The 19,757-nt window shown below is 33.0% G+C and overlaps 1 protein-coding gene across 1 annotated transcript in view; it reads left to right on the forward strand.

The window, feature by feature from the left end:
* LOC129219046 (uncharacterized) overlaps positions 1-19,757 on the forward strand; it is a 175,585-nt gene that overhangs the window by 74,795 nt on the left and 81,033 nt on the right. The window contains exons 9-10 of the mRNA XM_054853366.1: positions 3,405-3,510; positions 6,759-6,918. Coding sequence (XP_054709341.1) covers positions 3,405-3,510; positions 6,759-6,918 — 266 coding nt within the window. The remainder of the gene's footprint in view (positions 1-3,404; positions 3,511-6,758; positions 6,919-19,757) is intronic.

The raw sequence follows: 19,757 nt of genomic DNA on the forward strand, positions 1-19,757 counted from the left end.
CAAAGAAATACGATCACTTAAACGGAGTGACCACTTAACCGGTCGACTACTTATTGAGGTTTCACTGTATAACTTTCTAAGCACTGTGGAAACAAAACCCTTTTGGAGAAAAAAACTGAAAAAAGAAAATAAAAGAAAGTCAACCCCCCTCCCCAACTTTCCCCAACCATTCACATCTCTAGTTCTCTAGCTAAGAATAATTATTAATAATGTATTTGAGATATTTATTTGTGTCTTTTAAGACTGCCTTTATTTTGGAATAAAAGTAAAGTTTTAAATTGAATATTTAAGTAAGAGTTTATTAATTTGTTTTAAAAAGTGTAAGTATTTAGCATAACTCTTAATAATGTATTGTGAAGATGTCAATTTGCATCTTTCAAGGCCATGTACCTATACTTTTTGATGTTAAAGTAAACTTTTAAGTGGATTATTTGGGTTTAAGTTTCTTTATTTGTTTTAAAACTCTTAATATAGTTAAGATATTAATTTGCATCTTTTAAGACTGTGTACCTGAATTTTTTGAAATGAAAGTAAAATTTTAAGTTGTTTATTTAAGTATTAATTATAATTTGTTTCAAAAAATTAAACATGTTTCTTTGATGTTAATTTGCATCTTTCAAGATTATGTACTGCATTTTTTGGAATTTATATTTAAGGTGTTAAATTGTTTGTTTAAGACTGTGTCCCTGAGTTTTTTGGAATTTGAGTACAATTTTAAGTTTATTATTTAAGTATGAATTTATTAATTTGTTTAAAAAAAGTAAATGTATTTAGCATAAGTGTTAATATTATCTAAGATGTTAATTTTTCTTTTGAGACTATGTGCCTGAATTCTTTGGAATCAATATTTAAGCTATTAATTTGCATCTTTTAAGAATGTGTACCTTTATTTTTTGGAATTAAAGTAAAATTTTAAGATGATTATCAACGTATAAGTTTACTTATTTGTTTTTAAAAAAGTGAGCATGACCTGTTTTAATATTTTCTATTTCAACTTGTACCTTAGAAATATTTTACATGTGTATTATTCTTAAAATACAAACGAATTTAAAAGCAAATTTTGTTTTATGTCATTACAAAACTAGAAACAAGAAAATGTAGTATTTTATAGTGTAGGTTTTTTTTTTCTATGTCATGTAAATCTAATTACAATTACAACTCATTACAAAGATAAATGTGATTTTTAAAACTTTTTAATAATAATGATTTATTTTTTTAAAGAAACAATTTAACTAAGTTTGAGAGGTTTCCTTTTTTTTTTGTGAAACCAACTGAACATGGATAAAATATTAGTAAAATATTGTATAACATAAAATATTATTTAATTGGTCTCTGAGACAGAAAAGCTCCAAAATGTTTGCTAACAATAATTAATACGTTCAAACTGAGAGCATATACAAACATATTTTTGTTTGAAGTTTGTCTCCAACAAAAAAAAAAAAAAAAAAAAAAAATCTAGAGAAAAAAAAAAAAAAAAGAAAGTGCAATAATTTAGTCTTTCATTTTATATGCAGCACTACTCAAATACACTATACATTAAAATATTGAGGTTTTGAAAATTATTTTAAAATGTATTTAATATGTGTTTAAAAAATGAGTTGTGAAACAAGTTTGGTTTATTATTTTGAAATAGCATTACATAAAAATAAGTGAACATGCAATGTAATTAAAACAACTGAAAAGCCAGATATCTGAATTCAGCGAAGAGGCACAGGATATCCGGAAAAATCACTATCCGGTTCATCCCTACTAAAAAATACATATGATTAAGGTGAAAAACGTAAATAAAGCACAAATATGGCTATATGCGCTATATGGCTATATATAGTATATGCACTATTTTGAGACTAAACTTTTGAAACCATAACGTTTCCGTTCTATGTTCGGTACGTTGACGATTGCTTTGTTTTGCTTGACCAAAACCATGTTGATAATGAATTTTTACTTTCTACTTTAAATTCTATCGATCCTTGCATCCAATTCACTATTGAAATGGAAACTGATAGTTCTCTTTCATTTTTAGACGTCTTTATTACAAAAAGTAATGATGAATTTATGACTTCGGTGTTTCGTAAGCCTTTTGCTGTTACACTACCTCCTCACAAATGTTCTTCTCATCGTCCAAACCAAAAGTTGGCCTCATTCAAGGCTTTTGTGTTCCGTGCTTTGAACATCTGTTCTTCCTCCAATTCTTTAAATGCTGAGCTTTCTTATCTTAAAGCAGTGGCTTTCGATCGTGGTTATTCTCCTAGCATCATTGATTCAATTTATAATAAGTTAATTAAGCCCTCTCATTCTGAAAAGGTTTCTGCTTCTAGTGCTTCGTATACTATTGTTTTGCCTTATTATCCAAAAGTTAGTCATCAAGTTGCAAAGATTTTGAAGAAATTTGGTTTCGATACAGCTTTTTCTCCAGTTAATAAGATAAAATTTACAAACTTAAAGGACTCCATTGATTGCCATAGCAACTGGGGCATTTATAGTATCTCCTGCAAGTGTGGACTTGGCTACGTTGGACAGACTAAACGTGCTCTCAAGCACCGTCTGAAAGAGCACGAAAACTATGTTAAGCATAAAGAACTTGCTCGTTCTTCCATTGCTCAGCATTGCTGGACTTCTGGTCACTGTTTTGATTTTTCATCTGCAAAGATTATTTGTAAATGTTCTTCGGTTTATGTCCTCGATTTCTGGGAAACTTACCATATTTGGAAAAATTCTCATTCTCTTGTCAATGATTTTTTCAGCACTCCATTTTTTCATGATATTTGGAAGCAATTTCTATATTGCCTTTCCTGTTTCTTTGGTGTCTCGCACTCTTTTTGTCTCCTGGCTTCTGATTGGTTGTCTCTTGCCTTGCTTTGAGCCCGGAGCGTACATGCTGTTCGCTGATTGGTTGTTTGTTGTCATGTTCCTGTATTCTTATTGGTTGGCTCTCTTTGGTATAAATACCGGTGTCCACCTGGTTTTTTGTCAGTTCTCTCGCAACTTCTGGTTGTGTTGGTGAGCTTTTTGCACTGATGAAGAGGCTCCATTGTAGCCTTGAAATAGCTATATGCTGCATTTTCTCGAATATTTGTGCTTTATTTACGTTGTTTTTTCACCTTAATCATATTGTAGCACAAAGCTTATATGATAATTTTTCATTTAAAAAATACATGCTTCTACAAAAAAAAGATTGAAGGCATGTCCAATTGGTGTAGTGGTTAGATTAAAATATTCAATTTTCAAACTCGAAACATAGTTCTATAAATTAAAATTGATTTCATTTTTTTAGAAATATAATTGGTTAGTTTTTGATTCTTACATAACATTTGTTTCAATTCAATAAGAGAAAAAAAAATTCATAAAATCTTTTATATTATACCCGTAATTAATTCAACAAGTTCCTTGTGTTTTAATTTCAGAAAAAGATGCTGAATCAGTTGAAAGTAAGAAATCCTGTCCTAAACTAGTAGAACCTAGAATTAGATCCAGTGTACGAAGGTCATTGAAGAACACATTAGTAGATAGGTCAGTGATATTCTTGTATGTTTTTTAAAGAAACTTGCAGTAGAACATGTTTATCTCATAAGATAAGGGTGAAAGAAAAAAAAAGACTTGAGGCTCAGATTTTAAAGTTTCTATTTAACAGTACAGTTCAAATTCCAAAATCTTCCAAATTTCAGCAATTTCAAGTTTAATATTTTTTTGATGTTTAGATCACTAGTCTCCAAACTAATCTGCTCCTCAATTTTGTTCATATGCTATTTATGTCTAGAACATGTTTGCAAGTTTGATATTTTATTATCAATATTTGTTTTTTAATTTAATGTTTTCATCGCACTGCAAGAACATTTGCGAAGAAATTTTTAGTGTATTGAAATGCAACTTTAGGTGATAAAAGTGAACATTTCTGTTCTTTTGTGCTGCTTCATCAAATTGGACAATAATATAGATGGAGGATAGAGCAAAACCTCCTGGGCTAAAAGTTGTTCTATAGTTTCTCAAGTTCCTACTTTAATAAAAACTGTTCTAAAATTTATAATATTTTAAACTGTGTCCTAAAAATATTAAAATTTTCAGTGTTTCACTATCATTCTTGCAGAAAAAAAAGAAAGTTCCACTGAGATGTATAAAAATTTTTTAAACTAGTCTTGTTTACTTGCTGTTTACATTCTGAAATTTCTATTAAAGGCACATGGCATTTGCATGTGGTAAAAATCACGTGTGTGTGAAAAACTGCCAACTTCAGAGAATTTTTTACTGCAATCTGAGTGTATGTAATGGTGCATGGTTCAAAATATTCAAATTTTCAGTTTGTACCCAGTGATTCTTAAACCACCTTGCTAAAATTAGTAGCAGCCATTTTATCCAGGACTTAAGTCTTTTTAATCAAAACAGTAAATCAGTTATAAGGGTTTATGCCTTCTTCTTAGCCGATGCCCACTTCTTCGCTTAACAATCCCCCCCCCCCTCCCCATTTTCACTTCAGGTGATTTTTTATGAAATTACGATCACTCTTGAGTATTATAGGACTTCTAAATTTAAATTGTAACTCAAATGTTTGAAATGTCATTTATTTCCAAAATACGAAGGTAGGTCAAACATAAACCCGAAATTGACTCTTACTCTGCTGGTATTAACAAATCTGAGGTCCTGTTTTGCCAATATGTTGGTGGGGGGCATCTGAAAAAGGGTTTTTATGTTTGCACACATTTTGGAGATTTTGGCTGCTTCAGTACACCATGAATGAATTAGTAATGCACATGTCTGTTCTGCAATGCATCATCATTAAATTTCGCTGCACACAAGAATGCCAAGCGATACATGACGTCATTTTTCTCTATGAAAGTTAGGGATTGTAACACCAGTATGGTATTTGCTGAGGTAAAAAACTGGTATTTTCAGTATTAGCTGAAAATAATAAATAATTTTAATTAAAAAATTTTCAATTAAACTTATTTAATAGCTACTCCTATTTTAATTGTACCTACAGTTCTTTTTCCATGATCCAGAACCAAAATTCTATTGATGGAATAATTTGGCTTCAAAATCATGAACTATTAGAATATTATTAAACAAAAGTAGCGGAACTATTGAGAAATGAGATTTTCATTACTAGATTGGGAAGTGAATTGCAATATTGTGTGTTTATGTGCACTGTGTTTTTTTTTCTATTTCTCTGATCACTCATTTTCCCTTTTGTGAAAGTTAGTTTAGAGTATAGTTTTGAATGTATTTCTTCTACAAATAATTTATTCCCACCATCAATTGCAGTAATACTTTATGATATTTTCTTTAAGTATTTGTCTTAATTGTACTGAATTTTTTCAGAAAAACCTTTTTTTGCTAGTAAAACAAATAACAGTTTGTTGCCATTGGTATTGGTCTGTTGTCATGTCTTGGTTTATATTTGGAAAGATAATATTTCGAAATTATAGTGCTTAGAGGTAAATCATAATCATTCGAAACTTCATTTCAGATATTTACATTAATTGTAATTGTCCAGACTTTCGAAAAGAACGCAAAAACAAATAAGAAAAACTAATAGTATTAAATTTAGTCAAGTTTATTGTAATAATGCACAATTATTGTTCATACATAATAATAAGGTGCAATAATTGTATTGCACAATACAAAAAAAAAAAAAAAAAGCACACACAAAGAATTTTCCATAAATAACACTCAAGAGACCAAATTCTTTGAAGATGAAAGACTTTCAGACAATTAGAGGAGGTGTATCCCACATTGTTAACAGTACCACTCATCTATGTGAATTCAGTAGAAAGAGTATTTTCAACTGCAGGAAAGTTATGCACTAAAATGAGTTCCAGGTTTACAGACAATTCAATAGATGCATTATGTTTTTTACTATTATTAATTTTTTAATATGAAATTTGTTCCTTGATTTTACATTTAATCACAATGTATTTTCATAAACAATACAATTTTTCTACAAAATTAAAAAGAGTGTTTTCAAACATTTTTTCAAACAAACGTGTTTTTAACTCTGTACAGTACATTCATTGACTTGTGTCTGCCATTTAGTTTGGAACACTCAAAAAAAGCTTCATGATGCACTTGTACCGAGGAGCTCTTGTGCAAATCGCTCTGCGCGTGTTCCCCCTTCTTTCTATCACGACGGCATCCAATCTGATAGAAAAAAAGGAACAGAGGAAGGACACTAGGTAGAAAAAGGATTGTATATGGGTCATTCTCCAGAAAACATAACTTTTGAGCATAAATATTTTTCAATTTTGAAATCTTTTGTTTTCTTTTTTTTTCCATTCTAACATGAAAGTGTTATCTATTAGAAGTAACCATAAACAATGGCCCAGCTAAGTTCCAATTATTTTACTCATAAATAAATAAAAAAAAAAATGCCTCAAACATAAAACCAACTGTATTTCTATTTATCTGTATGTTTCTTATTTGTTTTCCATTTTAGATCCTCAGTTTCCAGTCGAATTAAGTTTTCTTCCTAATAAATTGTGTATCATTTTGCCATAGCATAAATATAAATAATATAATATTGCTCCGTGACTTTGATGTTGGAAACACTGCATGTGTTTCACTGAAATCTGTACTGCATTTCCTTTGAATAGTCATCATTTTTATAAATCTGTAGCTGCATCTGCTAACAAAATTATTGACTGCTAAACTTTGCATTTTATACTCAGAATATAATACTATATACTAAAGTTAGTTTTATGTTTATGATGAAACTACTGCTTATTCAATCATTTTCATTGTTTAATATGTTTTAATCCTGTGTTTAGGTGCGAAAAGTCAGATGATTTTAAAAGATCAGAAGATTTTGTTCATAAAAGAGCTATGAAAATAGAAAGTGAGCTCTATGCAATATTAAAAGAGGATCAGTCCAAATATTGTACTAAATACAGAAGTTTGCTTTATAACATTGGGGATCTGAAGAATCACGTATGTAAATAAGTAACTATTCTTCATGTTTTTTGTGTTGAAAGACTAATTATGTTTGGTGAGACACTCATTTTCAAACAGATTTAATTCACTCCTCTGTTTTCTTTATATATATATATATATATATATATATATATATATATATAGGGTGTTTCAAAATAAATAGTGGAGTTTTAACATGTTATAATATTTATTGCACCAAACTTACAGCAACAAGTGATATATCAAATGAAAGAGAAACTCAAACAGTTTTGTTTGTTCGCATCAGTGCGCATGCGCGTGGAATGTTTCTGCTGCAATCCGTCTTCTTATCTGGATACTTTACAGCTATGGCTCTTCTCTCAACTGACACAAGATGAACCAAAAAACTTCATCTTTCAGCAAGATGGTGCGCCGTCTCACTGGCATAATGAGGTATGTGATTGACTTAACCTAAATGTACCTAACTGCTGGATTGGCCGTAAGGGGCCTAATGACAGGGCTTCTTTCCCATGGCCTCCAGTGCCAGCCGACCTTCCCGAATTAAAGAACAGGATTGAAACAGCTGTTGCAGCAATTACTAATGAGACACTCATCAAAGTTTGGGAAGAACTCGCATATCCTCTTGACTGTTGGCATAATTAAAGTTAAGTTTAAAAATCCAAAGTTTAAGAGATTTAAACTAAGCTAACATTAACTGGCCGTGTAATGTCAAGTTGGAGACAAGCAAAAAACATGTTTCAGAAAAATACATTTATTAAATATGACTAGAACTGTAATACAATATCCCCATAAAAGAACACCCCCAAAATATCACAACAAAAGTGGTTCCAATAAGTAAAAGAAAAATGTCACCAAAAGTCTCCCGGATCACACTTTAGGAACGCCCTTAGCAGGTAGGCAACGTTAGACAGTTCGAAGATTCGGCGAACATATTCGGTAGAATTCTCAGAACTCACTTCCCCGGCAATATCAATTGGCCGGACACAACACAAGTGTTTCTTCACCTAGACTCATTCTAATTCCAGGACTTGGAAAATTTCAATACTTGAAAAGCAAGGTGAATATTCATCACCATTTACACACCACTAAAAAACCCCGCTAGCACTGCAGGGAACCCCCCCCCCCACACGTGAGCCGAACTAGGCTTCATGATCGAAACAAAACTGGGGATCATTGAAAAGTGAAGAGAGAAAGAGTGCTGCCACTCGCCTCAATATATATGTTTCATCAGCCAATGAGATTCCATGCCTCGATGACGTCACCACACTAACTTCTACTTCAACCAACACTCATTTGTTTATTCCACTGCCGCGAATATTCGTACTCCTCTCCATAGCACGTGCGGTCAACAAGTGGAATTAATTCGAATCAATCAGGTGACAACTCAACTTTTTCTGAATCGACACATCGAGACATGCAATCTTCAATGGTTTTAGTAAACAGTCGCCATTAATTATGGCGTGGGGGAATTGTTGATTGAAGTGTTAGCACCAACTAGTTGAATTCTACTTTTACCAGACTGGGCTTAAAGTAGGTAAAAATTAACTTTAAAAATATTTTCTTTAAATTATCGGCTGTGGACCGAGAATAAAATAAAATAATATTTTATGCTAACAAATTCCCCCCTTCTCGGTCACACAGCACGATACACTTCAAAACGACATGAAAACTGACATATTTCAAACAGCAATTTTTAAAAAATTTTAAACACTTTTGAGAAACATTGAAAAATTTACACATTTGAATATTAAACTTTTACATTTTCATAATTACCAAAAATGAGTTTGCACATTTTTCTCAATGTACCCTGAGTCAGAGGCTTGGTAAACGTATCCGCAGGATTTTCTGCGCTTTTCACATATTTTAATTCAAATGTATTCTCCTCTACTAAATTTCTCAAAAAATGATACCTGACATCAATATGCTTTGTTCTGGAATTTTCTATAGGGGAATTTGAAAATTCTATTGCAGCTATATTGTCACAATTAATCACAGACCCATTAAATTTATATCCAGCTATTTCAAAATGTGATGTTTCTTCTAAAATTCTTTTTAACCACACCACTTCTTTTGCTGCTTCTGTTAAAGAGATATACTCAGCTTCCATGGTGAACAATGAAACACACTTTTGTTTAAATGTTCGCCAGATAACAGGTATACTGTCAATGTAAATAATAATTCCCCCCATCAAAATCCTAGCGTCCCTATTAGCAGCATAGTCTGAGTCAGAAAAGCCATTGATTTTAATTTCATTTATTGCAGATAGACTTAATTTATAATAATTTGTATATTTTAAAAAACCTAAAAGTCTTAATAAACACTGCCAATGTTTTTTACCCGGATTTGCTTGAAATTGAGATAATAGATTAACTGTATAGGCGATATCCGGTCAAGTTTTTCCAGCTATATAGGACAAACATCCCAATAAATTGCGATAAGGTACTTTCTCCATTTCTTTTATTTCTTGGTCCGTTTTTGGACACTCACTTAAAGACAAAATTGTACCTTTCGCTATTGGGAGGGTCGAGAATGGGTATTGATACTTTTTAAAATTTTCAAACTGTCTTAATATAAGAATTTTGGTGTATAAAAATCCCCCCATTTATTTCTTCAAATTCTACCCCCAATAATTTTTTAGTTCTCCCTAATTCTTTAATATCATAATGTTTAGATATATCCTGAATTGTTTCCTGAATTATAATTTCACTTTTTCCAAAAATTATTATATCGTCTACATACATCAATAAAAATACATTTCTGTTTCTTGTATAAACACAGTTACTACATTTAAATTTCACAAAATTTAGACCTTGGAGAACCCTATCAATTTCCAGGTACCAATTTCTCCCCGATTGATGGAGACCATATAGCGATTTCTTTAGACGACATACCCAGTCTTCTTTTCCCGGGATTACAAAACCCTGTGGTTGTCGCATATAAATTTCTTCATGCAAATCAGCATAAAGATATGCGTTTTTTACGTCTAATTGGAAATGATTCCAACCTAGAAATATCACCAGAATTGAAAAAAACATTCTATATAATCAGGGAGAAATTGATAACTGGGGAGAAAACCTGAGAATAGGATTCACCTGCCACTTGTCTATTTCCCATCACAACCATTCTGCTTTTAAACCTGGCAATTTCCCCTTTAGCATTCCTCTTCAAGTCATAGACCCACTTATTACCAAGTACTGGTTTACCAACTGGCTGGGGAACTAACTGCCACACCCCCCTTTCTTGAATCACTTTCATTTCTTCCGACATGGCTTCTTGCCAATGTTTTACTTCTGGGGTTTTTAAGCATTCATTATAGTTTTAGGGAATTTGCACTTCTGACAAATTTGCCTCTGGCTCGGGTTCCTTAGGGGAATTAAAAATATCAAACAAAGGGTTATAAGGTACATTTTTACTCTTGAAATCAAATAGTTCAGGATTGTAAACAATGTTATTCTCCTTACAATATTTCTCTACATCATTGGGCGACCTTAACCTTGTTTTATTTCCCTTTTCATAATAGTAGATATCAGTACGGTCCCCTTTCTTTCTTTTCACTGCATCCCTTTCCCATTCAATTTCCTCACAAGGGGTGGGAGCCTTTATTTCATCTGTTTCTTTATCTAAGATAACTTCACTCATAGGTTTAATAAAAGAATAATCATCCTCATTGTCTACATTCCCATTCAAGTTTGATTTCCCCCAAATTAAATTTTCCCTGAAGTCCACATTGATAGTTTCAAAAATTTTCTTTAGCTCTGGGTCCCAAATTCTGTACCCTTTTGCTTGAGTTGCATAGCCCACCATTATGCCCTTCCTACTTCTTGAGTCAAATTTCTTTAAATTTTGTTTTGGCATGCCTCTGTAGGCAGTACATCCAAACCTCCGGAAATGCCTTACTGATGGCTTATTTCCCCAGAACAGTTCAAATGGGGTTTTCCCCCTTTCCTTTAGAACTGTTCTATTCCTGACATAGTTAAGGCATAAGGCGGCTTCCGCCCAAAATTCTTCTTTAGTCCAGAGTCCTTCAGCATCGCCCTAACCCCATTCATCAAGGTCAAATTGTACCTTTCTACTACTCCGTTTTGTTCGGGAGTATAAGGGTTGGTTCTCTCTATACTGATGCCTTCTTTAATTAGATGGGTCTCAAAATTAGAATTTGTAAATTCCCCCCCATTATCAGACCTTATGGCCAAAATTTTCTTGTTGAGGGCTCTCTCTACATGCCTCTGGTATCAAAGAAAATATGTAAAAGCTTCATCTTTTGACTTTAGAAAGTAAATAGTGGACTTCCTTGAAAAATTATCAGTTATCGTGAAAATATATCTTTTCCCCCCTAGTGACTCCACCGGAAATGGCCCTGCTAGATCCATGAAAAGAAGCTAAAGTTGTCTTCTAGACCTTATCCATGGGGTGGACTTAAATGAACCTCTTCTTTTTTTCGCAATAATACAAGGCTCACAGTCTGGCCGGTTTTTACCTTTTATATTAAGCCCTTTGACACAGTTCTTCTTTTCAGTTTCCAGAATACTATCATAATTAATATGGCAAAACCGTTCATGCCACAACTCTAGGTCTAATCCTTTGACCTTGGTTACATTTACATTTGGTGGTGAGTCACTACTTTCATTATTTAAAAATGAGGTGGGTTTTACAAAATACAATTTATCAATTAAAAATGCAGAGAAAAGTTTGATACCATCATTGTTAAAAATACATATTTTACCAGGATACCACCTTAAAGAAAAACCAAGACTGTCTATACTGGATCCGGAAAGCAAATTTCGTCTAAGTGTTGGAGCATAATAGACCTCATTCAATGTGATGGTTACTAGCTTACCATCTGTCTTAATTTCGAAAACAATTTTCCCTACCCCCTCGACTTGACTATTTACATTGCCCACAGCTACCTCCATTTTTGTATTTTTAACAGGCTTCAATTCACAAAATAGGTTCCTATCTTTACAGAAATGTGCCGTGGCACCTGTATCTAGTAAAAATACTGGTATTTCTTCCTTCAAATTTGTGTTATTGGCCTGTACTCCTGATACTTTACTGATAATGCAAAACATTCCAGCCTTAGGGGTATTACTTTGTTTGGAAAAATTACGATTACCTTTATTTTGAGCGTTTGGTTTTCTGCTCCAACACTGAGCCAAAATATGCCCCCTTTTGCCACATGTGAAGCAAACTCTTGTTTCAAATTTATTAACATTTTCAACTTTCCGCCCAGTCTGGGGTTTATTTTGAACAGAAAAAGCATTAACACCTGAACTACTATTTCCAAATTTTTCATTTCCTAAAAATTTTAATCTTCCCTCTTCTGCCAAAAGTTCATCCAAAACATTTGAAAAATTAAATTTATTTTCATCCCATCTATAAATATTTTGTACTATCCCCCTGAAATTTTGATCCAAACTAAGTATTAGTTGAAATCCTTTTAATTTCTCATCCATTTTATAGCCATTCTCCTCCAACTGTCGGAGCAAACACTTCAATCGAGCCGTGATCATTCCAATAGTTTCTTTTCCATTAATTCTACTAGAAAAAAACTCCTCCCACAATCCGGCAACAGGGGCTAAAGACGGAGGTTCAAAATTCAACTTCAATGACGTCCATGCAGCATATGGATCGTCTAAATCATCAATCAGTTGTTTTAACTCATCCTCTATGTTGAGGTAAATAATCGTCACTGCTTGGCCCCTCCATTTCTTTATTTCTGTCGAAATACCTTCTTCTAATTTTGTTTGGGTTAATTCCCATAAATCTCTTTCTATCAGTACCATTTTCATATTTTTCGACCATGTTGCCCAATTGCAGGAGTTAAGTTTCTTAATGTTTCGATAGTCCCGTTCCATATTTCTAAAAACTTTTGCACATTTGTCTCCAACTAAAAAGACATTCGACCGAGCTCTGCTACCACTTTGTTGGCATAATTAAAGTTAAGTTTAAAAATCCAAAGTTTAAGAGATTTAAACTAAGCCAACATTAACTGGCCGTGTAATGTCAAGTTGGAGACAAGCAAAAAACATATTTCAGAAAAATACATTTATTAAATATGACTAGAACTGTAATACAATATCCCCATAAAAGAACACCCCCAAAATATCACAACAAAAGTGGTTCCAATAAGTAAAAGAAAAATGTCACCAATCTGTCGATGTAGTCACTGGCCAGTTCGAAGGATCCATATCCAGAAACACAAAAAGTCTCCCGGATCACACTTTAGGAACGCCCTTAGCAGGTAGGCAACGTTAGACAGTTCGAAGATTCGGCGAACATATTCGGTAGAATTCTCAGAACTCACTTCCCCGGCAATATCAATTGGCCGGACACAACACAAGTGTTTCTTCACCTGGACTCATTCTAATTCCAGGACTTGGAAAATTTCAATACTTGAAAAGCAAGGTGAATATTCATCACCATTTACACACCACTAAAAAACCCCGCTAGCACTGCAGGGAAAAACTCCCCCACACGTGAGCCGAACTAGGCTTCATGATCAAAACAAAACTGGGGATCGTTGAAAAGTGAAGAGAGAAAGAGTGCCGCCACTCGCCTCAATATATATGTTTCATCAGCCAATGAGATTCCATGCCTCGATGACGTCACCACACTAACTTCTACTTCAACCATCACTCATTTGTTTATTCCACTGCCGCGAATATTCGTACTCCTCTCCATAGCACGTGCGGTCAACAAGTGGAATTAATTCGAATCAATCAGGTGACAACTCAACTTTTTCTGAATCGACACATCGAGACATGCAATCTTCAATGGTTTTAGTAAACAGTCGCCATTAATTATGGCGTGGGGGAATTGTTGATTGAAGTGTTAGCACCAACTAGTTGAATTCTACTTTTAACAGACTGGGCTTAAAGTAGGTAACAATTAACTTTAAAAATATTTTCTTTAAATTATCGGCTGTGGACCGAGAATAAAATAAAATAATATTTTATGCTATCATTGACGTTGGCCGAGTGACGAATGGTGCTCACATTGAACACTTGTAGGCTATTATGCAAAACTGTTTGAGTTTCTCTTTCATTAGATATATCACTTGTGTCTCTAAGTTTGGTGGAATAAATATTATAACATGTTAAAACCCCGCTATTCATTTTGAAACACCCTGTATATATATATATATATATATATATATATATATATATATATATATATATTATATAAACACAAATAAATTAGCAAGCACACAGCCAAACTAATAAGCCGAGTAAATAGTTTGCTAGAGAAACAATAAAAGTGCAAAAGGAACAAATTAGAAACAGCAATACGAAGATAAATAGAAAACTAAAATTAAAATGATGTAGTCAATACTCATCAGCAGTAGAAATTCCTTATTGTTGAAAACCAGAAAAAAAAAAAAAAAACTATATGCTGAAAGAGAATTGTATAAGCGCTATAGCTGGAGGTTTCGTCTCTGTTATTAGGAGCCAAGAGATTCAATAATAACACTCCTCTGTACCATCCAGCAAATGCAATATCAATATAAAAATCTTACCTTAAATTCTGCCTAAAATAAAACAAATTCGAAACCACAATGTAACAGTCCAATCGTAGGAAAGCAACAAAATCTAATATATGTTAGGGCTCGACCGATGGCATTTTTTGGCCGATGGGCCGATGCCGATTGTTGGCCGATTGTTCAAAGACAGCCGATGGCCGATTGTTTTCCTCCAAATGGCCGATTGCCGATGGCCGATGCCGTCGGCCGATGGCAAAAAAAAAAATCAAACAGAAATAAATGGATAAGATTATCAGGGATTTAAAGGATCGCTGATTCATTTCATTTTACTTTCTTTCTACGAATAAGGAATCGTATAATCACAAGAAAAAAAAATCAGATTTTGACCTAAACTTCTATTTTACGATCACCCAGTTCAAAGCTCACAAGTTTTTCCGGCACATTTGTACATGCATATGTATTTAAGAACATATAGATATATCCATTTTGAACGCCTCCTCAGTTAATTATCGCAAATTCTCTTGTGATGTCTTCATGCGCGTAAACTTGCGTCACTCAAAAACGTTATGAAATAGTAAGTTGAAAACACATACTTACGTAGTATGATCTGAAAGTTCAGGACAAATTGTATACAAACTTACCCTGAGTAGTTCACATTACGAAGCACATCTATCTACAAAATAGTCACCTTGGACGACTATGCACTTCTGCCAACGTTCGTATAGCTTTTCGAAGCACTCCTGGAAGATATTTTACGCAACCTCCTGTAAGGCCTCTTGCGTTGCTGCTTTTAACTTCATCGTGGGGAAGAAGGCGACTTTCATGTTGAGGATGCACGGTTCGATTGGTCAATACTCTGATATGACAAACAAATAAAACAACGTTTCGTCCGACTTAGCTCCGTGTGACTTCTACCTGTTCCCAGCAAAAAAACATTTGCAAGGACGCCGTTTTCTTCCGTCAGGAGAAGATAAAGCTGCATCACAGAAGGTAGCGAAAAAGGGCTTCCAGGAGTGTTTCCAAAAGTTATATGAACACTGGACGAAGTACATAGTCCCTCAAAGTGATCTTTTGAAGTTGGATGTGCTTCGGTAATGTGAACTATTCTGGGTAAGGTTCTATGCAGCTTGTCCCCGAACTTTTGGATCGTACTACGTACAATATGTATAGGGTGTAGTTATGCTTCTCCTTTTTTGACTGCTGTATGATGAAAGAGCAAGAACAACAGCTAAAAAAAAAAGAAAAAAAAAGGAAGAAAAACAAAAATACTGTTTAATAACCAATTGATTTGTTTTTTTTTTCTTTTTTCTTTACTTTTAATTGAACATATAACTAAGATTTCAGTAATATTGTAGTAATGTATGGATTTAGGTACACTAAAATTAGTTTAAAACATTAAATTATGTTGTTTAATCATTAAAAAAAAAAAAGAATAAAACTATGAAACCGTCAACAAATTACGCAATTAAAGTGAAAAGATTGCACGTAGACATTTTTTAGTCATCAAATTAACCAAAAAAGGTAACAGGTAAATTACAATATTAAATCATAATAGGAATATTTTTGTACCTATTTAAAATTTATGAAAAGAAAAGTTTGCATTTTTCATAAAAGCTATTACAGTGACATACATTTTGCTGAAAAAAGAAATAGTCATAAAAAGAGCGAGGTTTTTAAAACGCAGCTATAATAAACAAACTCAATATTTACACCAAGTTAATAACTGAATAAATATACTACTTGATCTGATGTTTGCACACATAATATTGAACAATTTGATTGCTTAATCTTTTATGAAGCTTTACAAACAAGTTCAAATTAAATTTTTGAATTTAAGAATAACTTTCTGAAATTTAAAAAATTCCATAATAGAAAATCCTTGAAATGTTTCTATAAAAACGAAAATAACTTATTCATTGATTTTATATAAATACAAAAAAATATGTACTTACAACAGAAAAAACATCGATCACTATTAATGATGCAAAAAAGATGGCGCATTACGAAATATAGGTGAAACGAGTATGACAAATACGCAAAATGACATTTCTTGACCAAAATAAATAATCGCTATAAATATTTAAGAAATGCTCGAAACGACGTGGGAGGGTTAAGGGAGGAGGAGTCACCCTCTGATTTTGGAGTAACTCACACTTCGGCCCCAACTTCGGCCTCATTTTTTTAGTACAGAACCCCTACCACCAACGCATCGGAAGAGTTTCTGAATCTACTTCAGCACTTCCGAAGAAAAAATTCAAAAGACCCTTTGATTTTCGAATTATGTCACCATTCAAAACGTCTTTAATCAATTTCTTACATTAATGCTCTAGATTATTTCTGAACAATAAATGAAGTTTGAAAAAAAAATCTCTAATTTTATGAATGGTGTTACTTTAAAGAGCTCAGAAGTATTAGTTAGTACTAGAGTTTAATTTCAGAAATTGAGGGAGTGGGAGGAGGGGCACGCAAGTGTTCTCGGAAATTCAAAAAATAGTCGTGAAAAATAGAGTTTAAAATAATCATAAACATGGAGCAGAAAAAAACTTTTAAAACTTGCACCGGAGTTTGTTTTGACGTGCAGTGGCGGATTTAAAATATAGCAAATGTTGCAATTGCACGGGAGGCCCCATAATTATAGGGGCACCGTAAGAGTTACAAAAATGCTTATGATAAATGTTTTACAACTTCCGTGATAGAGAAATAGGGCCCCAAAACGTATTTCGACGGGCCCCAAACTTGTAACTTTGCTGAAGCGATACAGAAAAGACTGCATTACTGTGATTCATATTACAAGTATTGAAAAATTAAAAATTTACCATCGGTTCAACAGGAATCTACCAAAATGACACAAAAACCGGTTTCACCATCTCATATTTGTTTCCATAATCTCCAATTCGGCAATATATCACCAAATGATTGTCAGTCTGAGAGGCTAGATTAGTTTTGCATTGAAATAAGTAATTAATAGCTATAAAAAGTAAGTAAACCGGCTTTGCAGAACACCCGATCGAAAACAAAAAAGGAAGTGCACAACTGGAACGTACGCACACCCCACATGCGAAAACTTTACCTTCTACAGCTTACCATCTTAGAGTTATGACTTATGAGAGATATATACGTACATCCAGCTGCAAGAAACAACGCAATAATTAACTTGTTTGGTAATCTGAATGCAGTATTAAAAACTCTTTCAGGGGTGACTAAAATAGAAATTCATACTGAAATTTAAGTAAACAATTTTATATGAAAACAATAACTCTCTTTACTTTGTATTAAAAAGTAAAACAGCAAAGGTCCTTTTTTTTTTCAAAAACATCGGCCAATTCCATCGGCTTTTCGATGTATTTTAAGGCCGATGGGCCGATGTTTCCCGCAAGTTAGCATCGGCCGCCGATGCCGATGGCTAAATTGTTGAACCATCGGCGCCGATGCATCGGTCGAGTCCTAATATATGTATGGCTAATTTTGTCAGAATTTCAGGTAAGATATTTATATTAATATTGTATGCCTTGGATGGTACAGTGGAGTGTTATCACCGAGAACTTTTTGGCTTCTAATTACAGAGACAAAACCCCCAGCTATAGCTTTAAGTATAAGCTCCCTTTTATTCGTTTACTCCATAGCTGTTGTTGCGTTTAGCCCAATGCTATTTTGTTTGGCAGATGTTTGGGACTTATACAATTCTCTTTTAGTCTGGAGTTTTATTTTTTTTCTGGTTTTCAACCATAAGATGGAGTTTCAACTGCTGATGAGTACTGACTTTGTTATTTTAATCTTAGTTTTCTATTTACCTTTGTATTGCTGTTATTTATTTGTTCCTTTTGCACTTTTACTGTTTCTCTAGCATGCACTTTATATACACTTATATGATTAAAAGTTTTGGTACACTTTCAAAAATTCACATTCTAAAGTATTTCTCAAGAAATAAAAGACCAATTGCTTTGTAACTTTTGTCACATAACAGGTATGCTCCAGCTGTCATTTTCCAATAAATATTATCTTCCCCCTTAGTTTTGGGGGTCAGTAATAAATTGAGGAAAACAAATATATTTTTTGGTCATAAATAGCTGAGAATAATCTGTAAATATCAGAAATTAGTTAGCTTACTGTGTATAATCATTGTTCATACTTTTGAGAAGGCATCACTGATGTTCAAGAAAATATAAGTATTTCTTGCAAAACTACAAATTTTATTTGAAAGTTTTTGGCTCATAACGCACAAAGTTTTTCATCAAAGCTTACGAAACTTTCATAAAACTTGACAGCATAATACTAAAATTTGAAATTAAAATGCTGAAAATGTGATAAAATATGGACAATTAAAGCATTTAATTTGTCACTACGCATGCGCGAAAGATAACAATTTATAGCTATCATCATCTAATACCAAACTAGATTTCTCAACTCATAAAAAATTTCCAATTCAGTATCTCAAAAATTAAGAAACTTATCAGCAAACTAATGGACTAACTCTTAGATAGGCTGCGAATCACGAGGGATCGTTTGCAAATAAGCTGTTTCTATCATGAATCACACTGAACAATTGTAAGCAAATGTTACAAACTTGCTAACAACCCCTCACAGTTCGTTGCCTATCTAAGAATTATTAAAATTCGGCTCAATAGATCGCTGATAAATTTCTGAATTTTTAAGATATTGAACTGGATTTTTTTAATGAGTTAAAGAAATTAGTTGGGTTTTAGATTATGAAAGTTTTAAATTGCTATATTTTGTGCATGTGCAGTAGGGTGGGCCGAAAAAACTTTTTTTGGAAATCTGTTTTTGGATAGTGCGGAAAAGTTGCTATATGGGCCCGTTATTAACCATAAAAAATTTCGCTAAATTTGTTTAATATTTAGCCCGCGCTATTTGACCTTGAAAAACTGAAAAAAAAGGCCAAAAATGCACTTTTCAACCCCTTTTTTGCAGAAAAAGGATAAAAAAGGAAATAAAAAATTGAAGCTAGTTTCAGCAAACATTAGAAGTGTGTGTGTCAGTGAATTAGTTGAAATCCTCAAACTTTTATACATTTCGTAGAATATCTTTACTAATAATAAAGCTGAAAGTTTGTCTGTCCAGATTTATGTCTGGATGTCTGTGACACGCAAAGCGACTAGACCGTTCGGCCGATTTTCATAAAATTTGGCACTAAGTTAGTTTGTAGCATGAGGGTGTGCATCTCGAAGCGATTTTTCGAAAATTCGATTTTGTTCTTTTTCTATTTCATTTTTAAGAACATTTTCCGGAGCAAAATTATCATAAGATGGACGAGTAAATTACAAAATTATCATGACGTGGAACCGTAACATGGGAGAACGAGCGATATAGCCAATTCGCGAGAAATTTATCATCCGTTATTTGTAAATATACAGGTGAA

Source organism: Uloborus diversus, chromosome 3 (assembly GCF_026930045.1).
Source record: "Uloborus diversus isolate 005 chromosome 3, Udiv.v.3.1, whole genome shotgun sequence".
Lineage (NCBI taxonomy): Eukaryota > Metazoa > Arthropoda > Arachnida > Araneae > Uloboridae > Uloborus > Uloborus diversus.